Source organism: Harmonia axyridis, chromosome 4 (genome assembly GCF_914767665.1).
Source record: "Harmonia axyridis chromosome 4, icHarAxyr1.1, whole genome shotgun sequence".
NCBI lineage: Eukaryota > Metazoa > Arthropoda > Insecta > Coleoptera > Coccinellidae > Harmonia > Harmonia axyridis.
In genome coordinates, this window is record NC_059504.1 from 17927289 (window position 1) to 17947214 (window position 19926).

The 19926-nt window shown below is 36.4% G+C and overlaps 2 protein-coding genes across 3 annotated transcripts in view; one reads left to right on the plus strand and one right to left on the minus strand.

Moving 5' to 3' along the window:
* Positions 1-19926, minus strand: part of LOC123678819 (ras-associated and pleckstrin homology domains-containing protein 1) — a 384693-nt gene that overhangs the window by 318330 nt on the left and 46437 nt on the right. The gene's annotated exons all lie outside the window — the stretch shown is intronic.
* Positions 16197-19019, plus strand: LOC123678820 (zinc finger MYM-type protein 1-like). The gene is made up of 2 exons (XM_045616059.1): positions 16197-18488; positions 18584-19019. Exons 1-2 carry the CDS (start codon positions 16619-16621, stop codon positions 18934-18936), a joined length of 2223 nt encoding a protein of 740 aa, XP_045472015.1. The 5' UTR covers positions 16197-16618; the 3' UTR covers positions 18937-19019.

The window sequence follows — 19926 nt, forward strand, 5'->3', positions numbered from 1 at the left end:
CTATATGACATGTGACCTCAATGCTTTGATTCCAGTCTGTCTGTAAACTGTTCGGAACGATAAGTCATAGAACGCTCGAATGAAACGTTCTGTGTAGATTGCAAGTTGATCTAGAACATACTCAAATTTTAAATCCGTATCTTACCTCACCGTGAAATGACATATCGATATAATTATCAAAATTTTTTCGAGAATTTTAGTATTCATTCCATAAAATAATTAAATAATCAGATAAAAATAACGGGTGTTTTTTTTCGAGGTATACAACTTTAAGTTGGCATTACTGTTCAAGATGGCAACCGATTTAACAGCTGTCAAGTGATATATTCTCAGTTTGGGTTGGCAATTCATCGTGAATAGACTCACGCCTTAACAACGCTTGCAAATAGTGCAATTTTATTTCGAAAATAACGGTTCTGTGCGGAATACGTATCGCGCACTACGTCCATTTTATTTTGTTTAGCGATGAAGCGCACTTCTGGTTGAGTTGCTACGTCAACAAACAAAACTGCCGCATTTGGATTGAAGCTAATCCTCAAGTGTATGTCGAAACACCGTTATATCCACAAATACTGACTGTTTGGTGCGCTTTATGGGCTGGTGGAATCATTGGTCCGTACTTCTTCAAAAACGATGATGGCCAGAACGTTACAGTCAATGGTGATCGGTATAGAGCCCTGATTACTAACTTTTTCATTCTTGAATTGAACAACCATGCTGTCCAGGAGCTGTGGTTTCAACAAGACGGCGCAACATGTCACACAGCTCGTGCCACAATTGATTTATTGAAAGACACGTTTGGTGACCGCCTAATTTCACGTTTTGGACCTGTGAATCGGCCTCCAAGATCTTGTGATTTAACACCGCTAGACTACTTTCTGTGGGGCAATTTAAAGCCATTAGTTCATGCGGATAAGCCACAAACCCTTGACCATTTGGAAGACAACATTCGCCGTGTTATTGCCGATATACGGCCACAAATGTTGGAAAAAGTCATCGAAAATTGGACGTCCAGATTGAACTACATCCGAGCCAGCCGTGGCGGTCATATGCCAGAAATTATATTTAAAATGTAATGCCACAAAATTATCTTGCGGATAAATAAAATTCATGTCAATCGAATAATCCATCGTTGTTTTATTGGAATTTAAAGTTCTATAGCTCTAAAAAAAACACCCTTTATAATATTGAACTGCCCTCGAAACTGCCCTTATCCGAAAAAACCCGTAGTCACGAAAACTGTTTTATAATGCCCTACCCTGAATAAACATTAGTGGATCATTACCGTCCTAATCCCAGAGAATTCGCAGACAGTTTATAGAGATATTAATCCCATTTTACGTTCGGCAAAACGAATTTCGTTGCGGTATGGCTCTTTCCAATATGTGCATCGAATAAACTCATCGTCTTCGAGAAATCGAAGGAAGTTATCTCAATTCCGTTGATGTTTCCATTTCTATTTGGTCACGATTCATATCAAATATCATTCTATTTCTCTATTGATGGATTTCGCCAAGTTTTCGCCACTTTGGCCGTCTGAGAAAACCCGCCGATAATCCTGTTCCCGAGGCACATCCTGGAGGCGAGCATTTTGCGATATTGAGGTCAGCGGATGATTTGATGAAACGAGTTCCGACTACTTTCGATATGGCTGTGGGCAAAGTGCACTCTATACAAGTTTAGTTTGCACCTAGGAACGCCCACTGATTGGCGTAATTGAAGGTTTGTTACTTGAAACAATAAATCGATACCACATCGGTTGATCTAAGTTGTTTTCGAATTTCTGCCAACCATTTTGTTGGAAAGGTGATGTTAACGATGATAATAATATTATTTTCTTTTGTGGAATGGAGGCGTGTTTATTGATTTCTAGTCTGTTTTTTCCAAAACAGTTCAGAATGTTGAATGATACATCGATTATTCTCAATTTTCGCGAGAAATATACAAAAATGTTTGTTTTCGTATTCTTGAATGATAAGTTTCGTCACAATGAGAATTCGAGGTCAAATTCAATTCTGTTCAGCGTTCTCACTAGCTGGCCGCCATCTTCACGATAACTCTCAAAGATAATAATATCTCGATTGGGTTCGTTAATGAGCAATATTTATTCGATAGCTGTGTGTCTATGAGCAATTCAACTGTTCGAAGCTGGTGATCGAACAGAAGCGGTAAGCATTGGGAGGAATTGTGTTTCATCAGCCAGGCTGCAAAATCGCACATCTTTGATGACGCGCCAGAAGCTCCAGCAGCTTGAATATTCTTATGCATCCACCTAGGGATTCACGGTTTGGCTTGATTTTCAAGCTACTTGACTTGAGCTTGACTTTATTTCAAGTCACTAGACTACTATTTGAAATGAAAACATAAATTGAATCACTAAAAATCAAAACAAAATGAAAAAATTAAGTTTCTTAATATTTAGGAACCTCGAGGCTTTGTTCGATTTCATAATTTTTCATCCAGGATCTAAGACACATGAGTTATTTTATAGATTTGTCGCGTAATCTATTACGTCTTTTTGTAACTGTTAGAGCAGCTTTGTCTTTCAATAGGAGCTGAAGATGCTGGCGTTGATAAAAAATCCTTGGCCATTTTGGCCAATTTTGCAAAATATTTCTGAAAATGTCAAAATCTGCTAAAAGATTTCATAGAAATTTGAGAAAACTACTAATAAAGTCACACTGGCGAATGCTTCAGTCTCTCGGCGCTCGAGGAATCCCATTATTTAGTCTAAGCGCACACTAAATTGCATAAATATATGCGGTGCGACGCGTACATATCAAGCTCAAGTTATATCAAGTAGCTTGATATCAAGTCAAGCAATAAATATCTGAAATCAATTCAAGTCAAACTCTAGTATATAGTTTTTCACGAGCTTGATTTTCAAGTCAAGAAGTTGGTTAAAATGTCAAGTTAATTGGCTTGATGAATCCCTACATCCACCATATAGTCCGGACCTCGTACCAAGTGAATACCATAAGTTCCTATATGTGGCAAAATTCGTTTAGGGGTACAAATTTGGCCTGAATAGAGTCCTGTGAAAATTGTTCGAACTGGTTTAATTGCGAATAGAAACGAGAGCTTCTACGAGAGAAGCACTATGTAGTTGGATTCCTGTTGACAACAGGTTATCGAAAACATGGAGCATATTTGAATTGAATTGAATTATTGTAACACTTTTAATAAAGCATTGAAATAAAGCAAAAATATTTCTCTCCCAACCTAATAGCTTTCACACAGAAAGAATTGAGTTTTTCTAAACTCAAAACAGTGTGAAAAACAGAATATGTATCGAATTTTTTCAGTTATTTTCAGAGTCGAAGAAATGCAGATGTGGAAACAAATTTCGTTAAAAGACTCAACGAAATTTCTTGTAAACTCACCTGAATACGAGTCTGAACGTGCCTTCACGTCAGAAATTTTTCTTCATTACATTGAAAAAATAATTGAAACTCTAACGAGTTAATCCCAGATACACAATTTTTCTCCTACAACATACGCAAAAAGACCAACAACCATACAAACAAAACTATAAGCATCAATTATATCCTCGGCTATTTATTATTTCAAGAAGACAAGTACACGAAAACCAGATCTCATCAGCGGGAACGCTCTTTACCCGATAAGATACAATTACCGGTGTATCGCTTGTTAATCAAGGCGCTTCTGCAACTCGTTGACTGACATGTGTGTGCACTTGACATAATTGACCACAAAGGGGAAGTGGGGGGTATGGTTCCATACGCCGCCTACCAGAGCTTGTTGTAAGTGCTCATTAATGCTACTGCTTGCTACAAGGTGCGTTTCTGATATCACACTATTAAATACCGGACATGCTCTAGAGGTTTTACAGCTCATCACCGTAGAAAAAAATGAGCAAGGGTGTCAACATCATATTCTGCACACTCGTAAAAGTTTAATGGTTGATCTGGAGGCGGAGACTTTAATGATCTATTCAAGTGTCTGTTTTGAATATATGCTTAATCAAGAACACCGTTGAAAGTTGGTAGACTTATTGGCAGAAGTTATAGAGTTTTCCAAAAAGAGATTTCATTGAAATAGCCCACTATCTGGGCAGCTGTTTCTTTTGAAGCTATGACATTACTAAAACTCGAAGAATACTGAAGATCAATAAAAACAAAAAATGAAAATTGATAAAACAGAATGAAACGAGTGCACTCTTGGAACCAACAATACGATTAATTTAAACATTCTCTGGAAGAATCCATGAGTAACAACGACCCCCTATCCAACTCTGAAAATATCTCAGAAGACACTGACTCAATAAATCATACAATGGCAGAAGCGGTTAAAAAGAAAGAAAAATCAATTGCAACAAGAATAATTGGAACTTTCCAGTAACATTAGTATAAGCTCACACGACATTGTAGATGATTCAGACTGAACATCTGTTCGCCGTTCTGCACCAATACAATATCTCACATCAATGAGACATAAAATTAATTGAGTAAAAAAAATATTTAATCAGTTTAAAAATTTGATTGTATAAACGATTGAATACCATGACATGTATACAGGGTGAGTCTTTGACTTGTACATATATTTTAACCGAAGGTTCTTGAGGTCAAAAGAAACACTTTTTTCCTTTACCATTTTTTCCGATTCGGCCCTGTTAAAAAGATATAGCCATTTTAAATTTTCAAAATGAGCTAATTCACCCCTGAAAACCGGAACACTGAAGTTTTCTCAAGCATAAGATATACCTCTTGAACCTTGGAAATAAGCTACTAAATTAGAAAAACCATCATAAACTCACGTTTAACATTCCATTTGTTGAACAAAGTAGTGTTTATAATCAAATAAATGAGTTATTCCAATTTCGTTGACGCTAAAGATTAAATATTCTTCTCTTGATTTCTATTTCATTTTCGATAATTATAACGAATTGAGCTCGCTACCACCCATATTAGCTCTGATACTCATATCCATTCATTCATTATATTTCATTTATATGATATCGTTGTTTATTTTTCGTGCAAGAATTAACCTTAAAATCTCAAATAAATAATATTCATCTATGAAAGATCTAACACAGACTATAGTAATCTGTGGTTTTAAGTTTGAATTTCAAATTTCGAGTGATGCCAAATGTAAACACAGCAGTTCGGTTCGAATAATCTATGTTCTAACCTAAAATTTTCATTTACAGTTTACACTGTTATTGTTATAAGATATTTGTTATGAAATGAAGCATTTGATTTGTTCCATCTATCTCATAAAAATATTGAAATGCATCAATATTTTTTAAACCATCAGTATGAAAATATGGAAATATGGAAAATATTCTGGCTCTGTAATCAATGGAAAATGTTAGACTCCACTTGTAATCAAATTTGTTGTTAATGTGTACCTACATTATAGCCAACTTTACTACTTAATTCATCTTGATTTTGGCATTGAAAATAAATGAGAAGTATTCAATGTAAATATCCACAATAGAATATTTGGTTTCTTTCAACTCACCTAATTTGTTTTCACATTAAAACAATTATGGCCCTCTTGGAAGTATGTCAATCATAAGCTCTTAGGATGAATTTATGGAATAGCAAAAGAATAAAAGTATTCAATCTCAATCACATGAAAATTTGTCTAGTATGTACCTAGTCCTAGTGGTATATTTCGATGTGAGTTTGAATGAGCCGAAGAAGAATACAGTATTGTTCGATAGCAGCAGTCTTTAGTGGGATATTGATTGTTGTCATTATAATGGGACTATTTTGTGAAAACTTTTTTAAACATGGGTTTTATGAATAATCTGGACTTTTCAAAAAGAATGTTGATTTTAGTGAAGTATCTTCTTATTATCAGAGCTGTGCCAAAGCTCAGTGATTTTTAATCAAATCGAGGAGTTGAGGTGAGCTTATTCAAATAACTTCATTTTCAAACTAAGTTGGCTAGTACTTCAATTCTTAAATCTGAGACATGACTTCATAGTAAATATTCATTTCTGTGGTTTTTTTTTCCACAATAGAACAGAGTTGCATTCAGCCAAAGTACCCAATTTTTTGAATTTCACAGATAATTTTTTTTTTTTAAGATCAAGTTATTCGAAAACGGTGCTTTGTACGAGAAAATATGAAGAATACTTTTATTTTTCAAATTAGCCAAATATTCTTCAATGAACGTTCAAATTACTATTAAGAGTTGGTTTCTTCGAATTTCTGGTATTTTTATGGTATGTTATGTTCATAACAAAGAAACAGAAGAATGTGTATGGAATCTGGTGTTCGGAGAAGATGTATCACATCAAAAAAAAGCTATATTTCAAAAATCATTTCCTTCGATACAACCATTTCCGAGATATAGCCGAAAATCACATTTTTTTAACGATTTTCAACAGCCTGTATCTTTTTAACCGGGCCGAATCGGAAAAAATGGTAAAGGAAAAAAGTGTTTCTTTTGACCTCAGGAATCTTGGGTTAAAATATATGTACAAGTCAAAGACTCACCCTGTATAATGCTCAACACCCTGTATACCAAATCGAACTGAATCCGCTAATGGCCTAGATGTTGAAGCGGTAATAAAATGAATAAAGAAATAAACTTCAAGGATACACACTTCAACAACGCATTGAAATTGTTGAAATTCACTACAAAAATGGTAAAAAACTGAAGCACTTTTCGATCGTCATGGAGAATCTTTTCGGCAGGCAATAGTGAAACTACTGGAAAATTTTGAGCTGTTGGGACAAGTTAGTGATTTGAAGAATGGAAGTAGTGTGAATCGCCCAAGAACAACTAAGAATATTGTTGCTGTTGCCTCTGTGTTGACTAAAACACAGGTTTGTCGTTTCCTCTTCGATCTGGAAAATTAGGCATTCCTCAAACGACATTACACCGTATTTTACATAAGACTCAGGTTTTAAGGCTTCAAAAGTTTATATAACACAAGAACTCAAACCGGCCGATCACCAGAAATGTCGTATCTTCGCTGATTAGGCCCTGGAAATGTATCAAAATGATCTGGGTTTTCATCGAAAAATCATCACATCACTGATGAGGCCCATTTTCATCTCGGAGTCAGAATTATCGCATTGGGGGCTCAGAAAATCAAATAGTGATTGTTGAAAAGCCTCTCCATCCTCAACGTGTCATTATTTGGTACAGTTTTTGTACTGGTGGTGTGATTGGACATTATTTAAGTATTCAAAGATGGGACTGGTGCAACTGTTAGGTGAGGTTAGGAATGGGCTACTGAGCAATGATTAATGATTTTTTTATTACTTACTATTTTGGGGTGATCTTGTTCTTCGTCTTTAAGGTCTACTATCAGAGCTGCTTTCACCACTGAATATCTAAGTCCAGAGTCCATAGAACTCCAGTAGCTTTTAGTAGCTTAGATGTTCACTCCTATGAATTTTCTCGTCCAAAATATTTCTGCGCTGGCTTGCAATGGAAAGGCATTCTGTGACCGGGAGTTTATTCCTCCTCCTCACAGAATATCTGCTCTTGTCAGTTCATGAAAACCATATTCCTTTAAAGGCGTCAATGTCCTGCAAGGAAGCCAGTGAGGAGGGGAAACACGATCCAGAAATTTTTGGGATCTTACAAATTTTTCGGGACTTTTTTGGAGTGACCTTTCACTGGAAGATTTCTTCAGCTATAGCAACTATAAGGCTATCGTTATAGGTAACTTTCATGTAGTTTAGGCTCATTCCAGAGTCATAATTGAGCCCAAAGTCAACAATATCTACGAAATGATATACTGTTTTATTAGGAATCAAAGTGAGATTTTTTGAGGTGACAATGAATATTCGATAATTTGAATCATACCACCAAAAATGCTATTCCATGATGAAACAATTATTGAAAGCAGCATTAAGATCATACTTTCTCAACCGACATCCCTCTAAAACCACAAGATTCTTGTTTTGTTGGAAATATTAATAATCAGTTGCTACATTGTCATGTTACGTAGATTATTAACGACAAATTGTATTCTTAGAGCCTACTCGGAATTAATTGAATAACTCAATCTCTTATAATTCCATTCCAATATGCTACAGCCGAATTCCAAATTGAGGGACAGCTCCAAAATACCATGATTCAATCCCAAATTAGTATTCAGATCGCTTGGCCATCAACCGACCGGAATATTAAAGTTCGATAATGTACATACACATACCTCTGAATTGTTCAGAATTTTGGAAACAAATAGAAGCAAAATGAGAATAAATTCCTCCTCTCATGAAAAAATATATTAGTTTGAAGTATTTCACATAATATAATAATTTCATTGTGATCTTCTGAAAATCGCTGTATCTTCCACACAAACATGAATTGGGCATTTGAAATGATGCAAAAACTACAATAGCAGGTTTTTGTAGACAATGAATAAATGCCTCCTTCCTAGAATTTTGCCAAGAGTTAATTTCTTTTGATAATTGGTGGTAATAAATCATGAAACTCCTCCAATATTCGAAGAATTGAAACAACATCCTCACCCAGATTTCTCAAGAATTAAATCTCACCAAAACACAATAATTAAAAGCCACACAATTCGTAGAAACCAAGAATAACAGCAATCGACGTGAAAGCTCAATCCAAACGTTCAAACTATGGCCAAGGGTCCCTATCGTGATTTATTACATAATATCGTTATTAGGGGAATGTGATTTAATGTACCGATATCTTGGAAATAACAGTGATCTCGGATTGTAGGCGTCCATGTGAGTGGGTAAAGATCTTGTTGGCCACCCAGGCGCCATGGGAAGTAATACACGTAAATGTTAAGTGGTTCTTCGGAAATTCGAAAAAAAATAGTAAACAACATGTTGGTAGTTGCGGGGAAAGTTGAATTTGTTGTGAAATGGTTTACGTTCGTGGAATTGGCGAAATTGTGTTCGGGGACATACGCTGAAAGTGGGTAGATAAGTATGGAGCAAGGCTTCGAACCGAATGAATTTGTCAGAATGAGCAGTACCTACCTATAATGAAGAAATTGCAATCATTGACGTCAGGTCTCATGTTTTTGCGCTGGCTGTCAGCAGTCGTTCAATAAATTTCACTCATTAATTCAAAGAATTCTCTGAAATAGATGGTTTCGAGAAACGCGGTTCCTGTATGTTTCAATGGAAATATTGGTTCATTCCATTTATTATGTTCAATTATAAATTGACACCTGATTCAAAAATTCAATCAATTTTGATGTCACACGTCAATGTGATGTTTTTTTTTTCAATCATAGAAAGGACGAAGTTTTCAAGAGATTCTTATTTTCTTTTCTCTTAAGTGAGGTATGAAGGTTATTTTCTCTCAGAAGCTTAGAACTAGAACGAGTTCTACAGATTTTGTTCTGTCAAGGCTTTGTTACTGTGTCTTATCGCCACTTTTGGCAGAACAGAGTTAATATTTTCCGAATAGCGAATGGTTGGACAATCTCACATACATATACCATTTAGGTGTACAACTTTGCTTCTGCCGTTTTGCAATATATGGCTGTGGCGGTAAGTAGTAGTCGAAATAAATAGATCGTAGATGTCATACAATAAGCTTAGGTATTTGTAAACATAACGCCATCGAAATATTAGTCGATTTGTGTCTGCATCGTGAAGTTATTTTCGATTAAACATGACAGTTTACGAGCCAAATTCTCGTCATTTGCGGGAGGTTGTAATTTTCTGCTTCATTATGAAGAAATCTGCGGCTCAGGCTCATCGAATGCGCTCATTTACCTATGGTTAGGGTGTTCTTAGTGAAAGAACGTGCCGAAAGTGGTTTCAACGCTTCAAAAACGGTGATTTTGACATAAAAAACCAGCATGTCGGTGGAAGGGAGAAGGTTTTCGAAGATGCAGAATTGGAGGCATTACTTGATCAAGACTCCTGTCAAACGCAACAAAAATTGGCAAGATCATTGTGAGTAAAGCAACAAGCCATTTCAAAACGCCTTAAAGTCATGGGAATGATTCAGAAACAAAAAACTTGGGTGCCATACGAGTTGAAGCCGAGAGATGTTGAACGGCTTTTGTTTGCTTGTGAACAGATGCAAGACAAAGACGGAACATATTTCTGCATCGCATTGTGGCTGAAGACGAAAAATGGGTTCAAAACGATAATCCCAAGCGCAGAAAATCATGGGAATATCCCAGCCATGCTTTCACGTCGACGACCAAACCGAATATTCACGGTTCCAAGGTTATGGTCAGTATTTGGTGGGACCAGCTCGGCGTAGTGTATTATGACTTGTTAAAACCGACTTTAACAATCACAGGCGATCGTTATCAGACCCAATTAATCAGTTTGAGCAGTTTTTTCTACGCGGGATTCGTATGCTGCCCAAAATATGGGAGACAGTAGTAACCAGCAATGGACAATACTTTGAATCATAAATGTATAACCAGTTTTTTACAATAAAGCCTCGAATTGCACAAAGTAAGCCTATGTATGTATGTTGATACTTACCAAATTTCAGCAGAATTTATCGGATAATTATCGAGATATCTAAATTTGAGTTTACAGAATCCAGAAACTGCACAGAAGTCAGGAGGTAAACGTTTTTCGAAAATACTAGAAACCGATCAGTTGATGTGATGAGTTCTTGTGATAACTTAACTGAATTTTATTAAGAGCCTCAAGTCCCAGTTTTGATGCAAAATGCGGTTCAATGTCGTTTGCCTAATTCCTAAGATCGACGAGAAATCAACAGACATGGGTTTTCGTCAACCCTACATGCGATAGCAGCTATTCGCAGTTGAGCGACGCACACGGATTTAAACCGTCACATCACTAACTTTTCTAAAAAAACTTGAATTTTCACACCAGATTCACTATTGCTGGCCGAGAAGGTGCTTCACGACGACCCAAAAGGGCTTTACTTTTGCGAACTGTTACTGCAAAATTTCACAGCTTCAAAAATGACAGCTGCCCAAATAACGGACTATTCAAAATGAAACCACTAATTGGGTAACCCTTCACATCTCAATGCAACATTTTATCTCCATCGAATTCGTCGTTGAGTTATATCATGTACTATACATCCTTATTCATTTGAAAAAATCATTACATCCATCTCATATCCCTAGGGCAACCCAGCTCCAATTGTCCAAACCAAAACCAGTCAATAAATTAAGCCAAAATATCCCAACGGATCCATTTGGAATAACATTCAACCGAGTAGCTGTTCCATTTTGATTTACAACCTGGGTAAAAGCAGTAGTTACTTTACACGCGACTACAATCCATCAAGCATGGAGTAGACTTATATCTGATTTTATAATTAGAGGATGCTAGATGGTCTTCTGCTCTCTAGGTAAGTATAATTATCACTTTAGATGCATTGCCCAGACGAGAACGATGAGTCGGGAGATGTATAACTGAAATATGGTTTTTTATCGAGGTCGTTATCGTTGGGAAAGGTTCAACCTCGGGTTCAACTGTTACAACTGCTCAACTTCTGGTTATGGCGGTACGTCGGTGTTTCTATCTGAATTAGTAGAGATTTAGATCTTTGCTTTGTCGGAGACCGACAGTTGGCTTGTCTTAATTTTGATTTATGGTATGTAGTCGTTTTGGGATGATTGTTTTCCGAGGTGATACCTGATCGTTTCGTTTTGGAGGTTAGATTATTTTGGTGTCGAAATAACTCTTTATCTTTTCACTTTTTTCTATGTCGAACTATCTCCGAGTTATGTAAATGGGGGCTTTAGGTTTAGGAGTTGAATGAAGGCAGCATTAGTACATGTGAAAATAAATTATGTAACAGTAGAATTTAGTGGACCCATCAATCTTTGTTCTTCAACACAATTGATATCGAAAATAAGAAGAGAATGAAAGCATCACAAATTCATAATGTTCAATTTAATTTTCACTTTTTTTCGGATACAAAAAATATGATATGCAGCTAACATAATGCAGGTAAAACTGATGTCAATCTATATTCTGCAATTTGATATCGATTGTTGAAGACCCTTATACTTTGAAGATTCACCTAAGAGGTTTCATTGTGAATAACCTGATATCTGGACAACTTTGATATTTGAAGCTGTCATCTTTTGTCCAATCGATAGTCAGCTGAGTGGACTGCACACGATAAACCGAATCTAAAACGAGGAAAAACACAAGTCAGCTGGCAAGGTTATGACATCAGTATTCTGGGATGCGCAAGGTATAATATTCATTGAATACCTCGAAAAGGGCCAGACTATCAACAGCGATTATTATATTGCGTTATTGGATCGTTTAAAGGATGAAATCGTTAGAAAACGTCTCCATCTGAATAAATAAAATGTGCTGTTTCATCGAGACAATGCGCCGTGTCACAAATCAATGAAAACAATGGCAACCTCAAAGATCTCAAAAGAATGCTCGCTGGAAAGAAATTCAGCGCCAATGAAGAAGTAATCGCCGAAACTGGGGCCTATTTTGAAGCGAAAGACAAATCGTACTACAAAAATGGTATCGGAGAGTTGGAAGATCGCTATAATCCCTATATAGCCCTCGAAGGCGTCAATTAATAAAATCATTTTTTTCAAAAAAATGAATTTTACTATGGTAGACCGAGGACTTTTCAATTGACCTGTTACACCGTATTTTGCATAAAGAGTTAGGTTTTAAGTTTAGTTAACACAAAATCGACATATATTCTATACGCATTCTATGGTGAGCAGGCTTTAGTTCTTGTGTCAACCGAACCTTATAGGGATGGAGTGGAGATACAAATTTAGATGCAAAATACGACATGGCGTGTCGTTAGAGGGGCCCAAATATTGTGCGCACCGAGGAATAGATTAATTTGGATATTCTTCAACTCTTGCAAATATTTTCGGTCAAGCGTGCATTTCGAATTGTTTCATTATCTTGCAAATTATTATTAAATGGCTAATCTTCAACTGAACATATGACGTTTCGGATGAGAGTTTTTTCTGACATATATCATTGAAGTAGGGCTGTTAAATCCAAACCACGACATGAATAACTCTTGTAGAATATGTTTTAGAGCCTCATACAGAATTTTACGATGATCTAGTTACCAAAACAAGAAATATCGTAAAAAATACCCAATATTCGATAGTATTGAGATTTTTCGGTTAGCTATACTTATAATACCAAATTCATTTGAGATTCGTTTCATACAAATTCCAGATTTCCGAAGTATAGGGTTCAATGCAAGATTCTTCAATCGTCTCTTGGCTTTTTAAAGACAAAAGCGAAACCCCAAAATACTATAATAACAAGCTCTCATCTAGAAAATTATCCATCTCGTAATTTCTTGCTTTCCTAATTCGTTCTGTTCTCAGCTGACTAATTTCATTCAGTCAATCTCCCAGAACCTGCAATGAATGGAACGAAAACCAGGAAATGAATTGATTATACCCCAAACTTCTTTCCCCAGAACAAATACACAATGGGTCCACTGTTCTGCAGTAGCAATTGATTGAGTTACAACAGCGCTGAACCCTAAAGCTTGCTGATATTAATCTACAAGGCTCTGTCAATCTAATGGAAACAAGAACAATACGCGAGTTCTTATGTTAGGACCGTATTCCGTTATTCTCAGGAAACGAGCTGATCGTGAAGGGACTTGTATAGACTTTGTGACCTCCCTTGTTATTGGCTACAGTATTCTGCAATTAAACACTTATTAAAGAACTCAGCGAATCAGCGAATTCAGATCTCAAATATATCTTGAATTACAGGCAAGCCAGAATGAGTACAGAAAATTTAACAGCTCTAATTTCGAATTAATACCAAAGTAAAAAAAACAGGAAGCTCTAAGTTGGTTTCAAGAGATTTCGAGCACAGCTTATTAATATACCTGTTGAAGAGGCACTATTTTCTTAAACATTGTCCATGAGAAAACTTTGACCGAAATTAGTGCCTCGCTTGCTCATCGCTGATCAAGCTACAATGCATAGTCGATTCCGAACTGTCTAAGATTTTAAACAGGATTTTTTGCAATTTTGTGAAAATGGTTGAGACATGGATTCATCACAATTCTCCTAAGTGAAAGTGGACGTCAGCTGATTAAGTAAAAGCATAGTATAAGGAAAGGATAGTAAGCCAACCGCCGTTTGACGGCAAGGAAATAGTCACCAGGGGTCGCTACTGTAGTTGGATTTCGTGACTACCCAAAGTGGAGAAGTAACTCGATAATAGATGGCGCTGAATCATGAGCTATAGATGGCGCAGAAATAATACGATAATTCATTCAGTGGCGTGGTTGAAAAGGGGTCGCATGACATTGCCAACAATTTTTATGTTATTATCAAGTTACCACTACATTTGAATATTCGAATATTCATTGAATATTTACTCAAAATATAGAAATCTTCTGACCACTCTATTTCAAATATCTTAGTTCTTCAAAATAACACCAATTTTTTCAGAGGGCTCCACTTTACGGACCAATATTTGACAGTAAATTCGAGTTAAACTTGAGTACAACTAGATGGAGCTCAACATCAACAACATCGAAAAAAGCACTACACTGGCTTACTATACTTTCCTTATACTATGGTAAAAGTAGAAGTGAGCTGTCGGTGAAAGTAGTCCAAAGCGACCAATATCTCAAACATCAGCTAGCAAGGCTATGGCATCCGTTTTTCGAGACGTGCTTTCTAATTGTTCATTCACTATCATGACAAAGGTGAATATAACTTAACGTTATTGGATAGATTGAGGGCCGAAATCAATAAACAACGTCTTCAGATGCAAAAAATACAAAGATGAACAACTTTGCTTCCGCCATTTTGCCGAAATTCGAGGCTTTATTGTAAAAAACTGGATACACATTTATGATTCAAAGTATTGTCCATCGCTGGCTACTACTCTCTCCTATTTTTCGGGCAACGTGAATCCCACGTTGAAAAAACTGGTCATCTTTTGAAGCGATCCACGAATCGATCAAATTTTTTACTTCTTCATAGGACGACACGTGCTAGTCAGCCAGGCCTGTTTCATTGATCGAAACAAGTGATAATATGAGGGAGCAACGTCTGGAGAATACGGCGGGTGGGGTAGGACTTCACATTTCAACGTTTCCAAGTATATCGTGACCACTTTCGCAACATGGGGTCGAGCATTGTCATGTTCTAAAATCACTTTAAAACTTGTCTCACAATGCTCGGTTCAAACGCACTAATTGTGTTCTATGACGATCGCCTGTGATCGTTTCAGTCGGTTTTAACAATTCATAATACATTACGCCGAGCTGGTCCCGAGGCTGGTCCCGTCAAATACTGACAATGAACTTGGAACCGTGAATATTTGGTTTGACCGTTGACGTGGAAGCATGACCGGGATATCCCCATTATTTTATGTGCTTGGGATTATCTAATGAACACATTTTTCGTGTTCAGTCACAATGCTATGCAGAAATCCTTTTCGTCTTTGCCAAGCAAGCAGTTGTTCACAAGCAAACAAATGCCGTTCAACATCTCTCGGATTCAACTTGTATAGCACCCAATTTCCTTATTTCTGAATCATTCACATGACTTTCAGGCGTTTTGAAATGGCTTGTTGTGTCACCCCAAATAATCCTTCCAATTCTTGTTGCATTTGACACGAGTCTGGATCAAGTGCCTCCAATTCTGCATCTTCGAAAACCTTCTCTCTTCTACCGCCATGCAAGTCTTCGACGTCAAAATTACCGTTCTTGAAGCGTTGAAACCACTCTCGATACGGCCTCACCACAGTTATTTGAGAGAATTCGATGAGCCTCAGCCGCAGATTTCTTCATATTAAACCAGAAAATTCAAAAAATTAAAAATCTTTAGTAGTTTTGTTATCAACGAACTTCACTACGGTATTCGAGATCCGAACCTAACCTGTCAAGAGATTCCGTTCGAGAATTATCATGTTTACGAACAGACAAAATCAAATTTGACCACTGATTCCTAATCAGACCTTATCGTTCAAGACCATCCGCATCTTAAAATCCAAAAAATGCAAACATCCTAACGAAATGATAGAGTGGTCTGTTCGTGGAACGACCGTTCAAAAATACAATTCTAATTTGCAAGCTCATCCAATCACATTACTAAACCACGCATATCGTTATTGCCATAATTTGAGTGTTATTGATCAACTCGGTGCTTCAGAACGTGTGATAATGGTCTTAACCGAGGACATCAAGAACTGACTCGGAATAACAATTTGAATGTCGATATCAACATCGAGGATGCTGCGAACACATAAAAGGTACTCAGTCATCATTGACATTCATTAGGATGCAACTCAGGGCCGTAGCCAGGGGGGGGCATTATGGGGCAATGCCCTACCTTTAATTTTCAATGCCCTACCTTAAAAAATAGTAACAATTTAAATAATATTCAAAGGAAATTTCATTATGTGACGTGAGGAAAAAATTATCACTCGCAAATCAATTCTGAATTAATCACGAGTTGTTAGAGATTGCGAACTACATCAATAGAGTGCACCGTGGTCATTGTATATATACAGCACGCTGTATTTTCAGAAGCACCTCATGTGCTTATTTTCTTGATTCCGCACATAGATGGCATTTGAAGTATGTATGGGACCTGTACTGGAATATACGCCCCTTGGTAGGGGGATCCCCATATAACCCAAAATAGAGTTTAGCGAAATAATTGTTTGTTTATTGAAGTGAAGTGAAGTGTTGATTGACTCATTTAGCGATGGATATAAGGACTTTCTTTACCAAAAAACGAAGAGTTGAAGAGGGAATTCATCACGATGAACCCCATTGCTCAAAACCCACTCCTAGTTCTATGGAAACTAGTTTGGCAAAACAGGTTGGTAGAAATAGAATTAACTATGGTATTCCTTCGGATATTGCACGAATCGGAGAACCGATAAAACAAATTATTTTAAATATATATCCCAAAGAAAATAATAGGGCCTTTGTTGCGGATTGGTTTAAGCGATATAAATGGTTGCAGTATTCGGTCGAGAGAGATGCTGCTTTTTGCTATCCTTGTCAACAATTTTTACCCCATGGAAGCAAACAAAGTTCTTATACTTCCACAGGATTCAGAAACTGGAAAAATGCCAGTGATACAAGAACTGGGTTTCCAAAACATGAGAAATCAATTCCTCATACACAAGCCATGGCGATGTGGCAAGACAAACTACGCAGAATATCTACAGGTAGCAGTGTCGAAACTTTGATAAATCATGAAGTTTTAGAAAAAAACCGGTATTACATGAAATCAATTGTTGAAGTTATACAATTTTTAGTTGTCAACGAGTTAGCTTTGCGAGGAAATTATGTTTTGGAGGAAAAAAAAGAACAAGGATTATTTCAGAATTTATTTGAATACACGTGCATGAAAGATCCGAATTTGAAGGAGGCTTTCAGCCATATACCACAAAATGCGACATATCATTCACCGGAAATTCAAAACCAAATAATTCAAGCAATGGTTCAAGTAGTACAGAACTCCATTGTCAAAGATATCAAGGAATCTGACGTGAATTGGTTCACTCTAATGGAAGATGGAACGAGGGATAAGAATAATCGTGAAAATATTGCTATAGCAATACGTTACGTTAAGGATGGAATCGTCAATGAGTCGTTGCTGACAGTTACAACAACTGAACATCTTGATGCAGCAACATTTACCGAATTAACTTTAAACACTCTTACGAAAAATGGCATTGATCTCTCCCGTATGCTAAGCCAATGCTATGATGGAGCAAGTGTTATGAGCGGAAAAGTTTCAGGAGTTGCGACTAGAATAGAGAATCAATTGGGCCGAAAAATTCCTTATGTCCACTGTTATAACCACCGCTTACATTTAATAGTTATCAGGACTATCTCTGAAATGACTTTCATCCGTTTATTTTTTGATCAATGCATCATGTTACATGAGTTCTTTCATCATGGAAAAATAGCTGCAATGTATGGTGGAAAAATAATTGGCAGATTACTCGAACAACGTTGGTCAGGACACTTGGCGGTTACAAAAGTTGTAAACGATAATTATTCAGAGATTTTGCTAACTTTAGATAAAATGAAAAATGACAGATTCAATGGTGACGACGTTGCCAAGAGTGTCGGCATCAAAAAAATTATGCTTAATTTGGAATTCCGAATGGCTATGGTTGTGGCCAAAAAAATACTATCCATGCTTCAGCCTGCAGATGCAAGTTTACAAGCCCGAAGCGCAGGATTGAAAGACGCCCTAATAATCATAAATTGCGTCCAAAATGAAATCACAAAATTGAGAACAGATGAAATGTATCATCAAATTTTGGAAGAAGCTAAATCTATGACAAGCATTGATTCTGAAAATAGGACTCACACCCAAAAAAGGCAAGTCAGAAGATCTAATCGCATGGATGACTACTTGATGTTTGACTCTTCCTGTTCCTCAACGAAACAAAATGAAGAAGATCAACCATTTAAATCTGAGTATTTCGAAACATTGGACATACTAGTTGCTGAATTACAGAGAAGGTTTTCAGACAACGATGATCTGTTAAATTCTGTAGCGAGTCTCGATGAGTTGGATGTGAACAAAATGGAACCTTTGAAAAATTTAGGTGAGTGTAAGGCAATTAACAAAATGATGTTGCTGCTTCTAAAATATTACGCTTGTTTATTCATATTCAATTCACAATTTAAATTAACTTTTCAGGTATAACAATTCCATCAAATGAAGAGGCTACAGTGGTTAAAGCTTATTTGAGTCGTCGTGAGGATAAAACAGAAGACATAGTGCAAGTTTTGTACAGACAGCGAGAGGCTTTCAAAGATACATATGAACTCTTTGCATCTGTGGCGACCATAGGATGTAGCACTGCTGTTTGTGAATCTACTTTTTCAACCTTAACTGCAATCAATAGACCTCAGAGGCTGTCAATGAGTCACGAAAGAATGGCAGGCATGGTATTTCTGGCCTTTGAAAAGAGAAGGACTCAGTCTGTTGATCTGAATGAAGTCCTTCGCATATTTAATAATATGACAAATCGAAGGATTCAGCTGTTTTGAGGAAGTTTTTTATCATCATTATATTAATCACAACATGTTGAAAGAAATAATATAAACTGAAGAAATAAATATTTTTATATATACATACTACCATACACTCAAAAGTAGGTACGATGAAAATTGATTCATCAGATCACATCGAGTACAATTTTTTACTTCTGCCCTACCTGTAACCTTCATTGCCCTACCTTAAATTCATTTCTAGCTACGGCCCTGATGCAACTCCGCTGGAAAATACGCCAGTTGATCCATATGAATTCGTGAATAGAGCTATAAACAATGGATCTAATATCAACGATATACATTATATGAATAATATTATTGTGTTCCATTAAACTATAGGAAAAGACATTGGAACGAGATATGAATTCGTTGCATATTAAAGAGATACAAAGATTGCGTCTTGCTCAACATATCAAATCGATATCTGAAGATGAAATCTAAGATTAAACTGTTATTTCATTACTGCTTAGAATCGTTGGACAGCAGTCTAATTAGTATTATATCGATATTCAGTCACAAGTGCCACGGATTGAAAAATATATTTTAGAATTCCTGTCATACTGTCACATTTCAAGAACTTTCAAACACGCCGTCTTCAAGAACACATGTAATTTTTTACAGTGTCTTCCAAATTCGATGCACACTGAAAGCATCTCAAGAGAAAATATTCAAGGGCCCCCGATCTCTTTTTTCGAAATGATAAGATATCAGAAAGTAGATCATATATATCTTGATTCGTTCCCAAGTTTCTGACGAATGACAGTTTCAAATATTTTTTTGGTTTATGTTCGAGATTTTCGAAAAATTCTAAAACGTTTTTTTTCAATAATTTTTATGATTTATATGATAGGTATTCATAACAGATCTTAGAAATAAATTTCCGTTTTAAAGATATGGAGGAGATTTGCTGTTTTTTAAATGGTACTTCCATATATTGCAACGCATTGTTTTACCTGCAGATTTATCGAGAAGCATGTTTCAATGGGA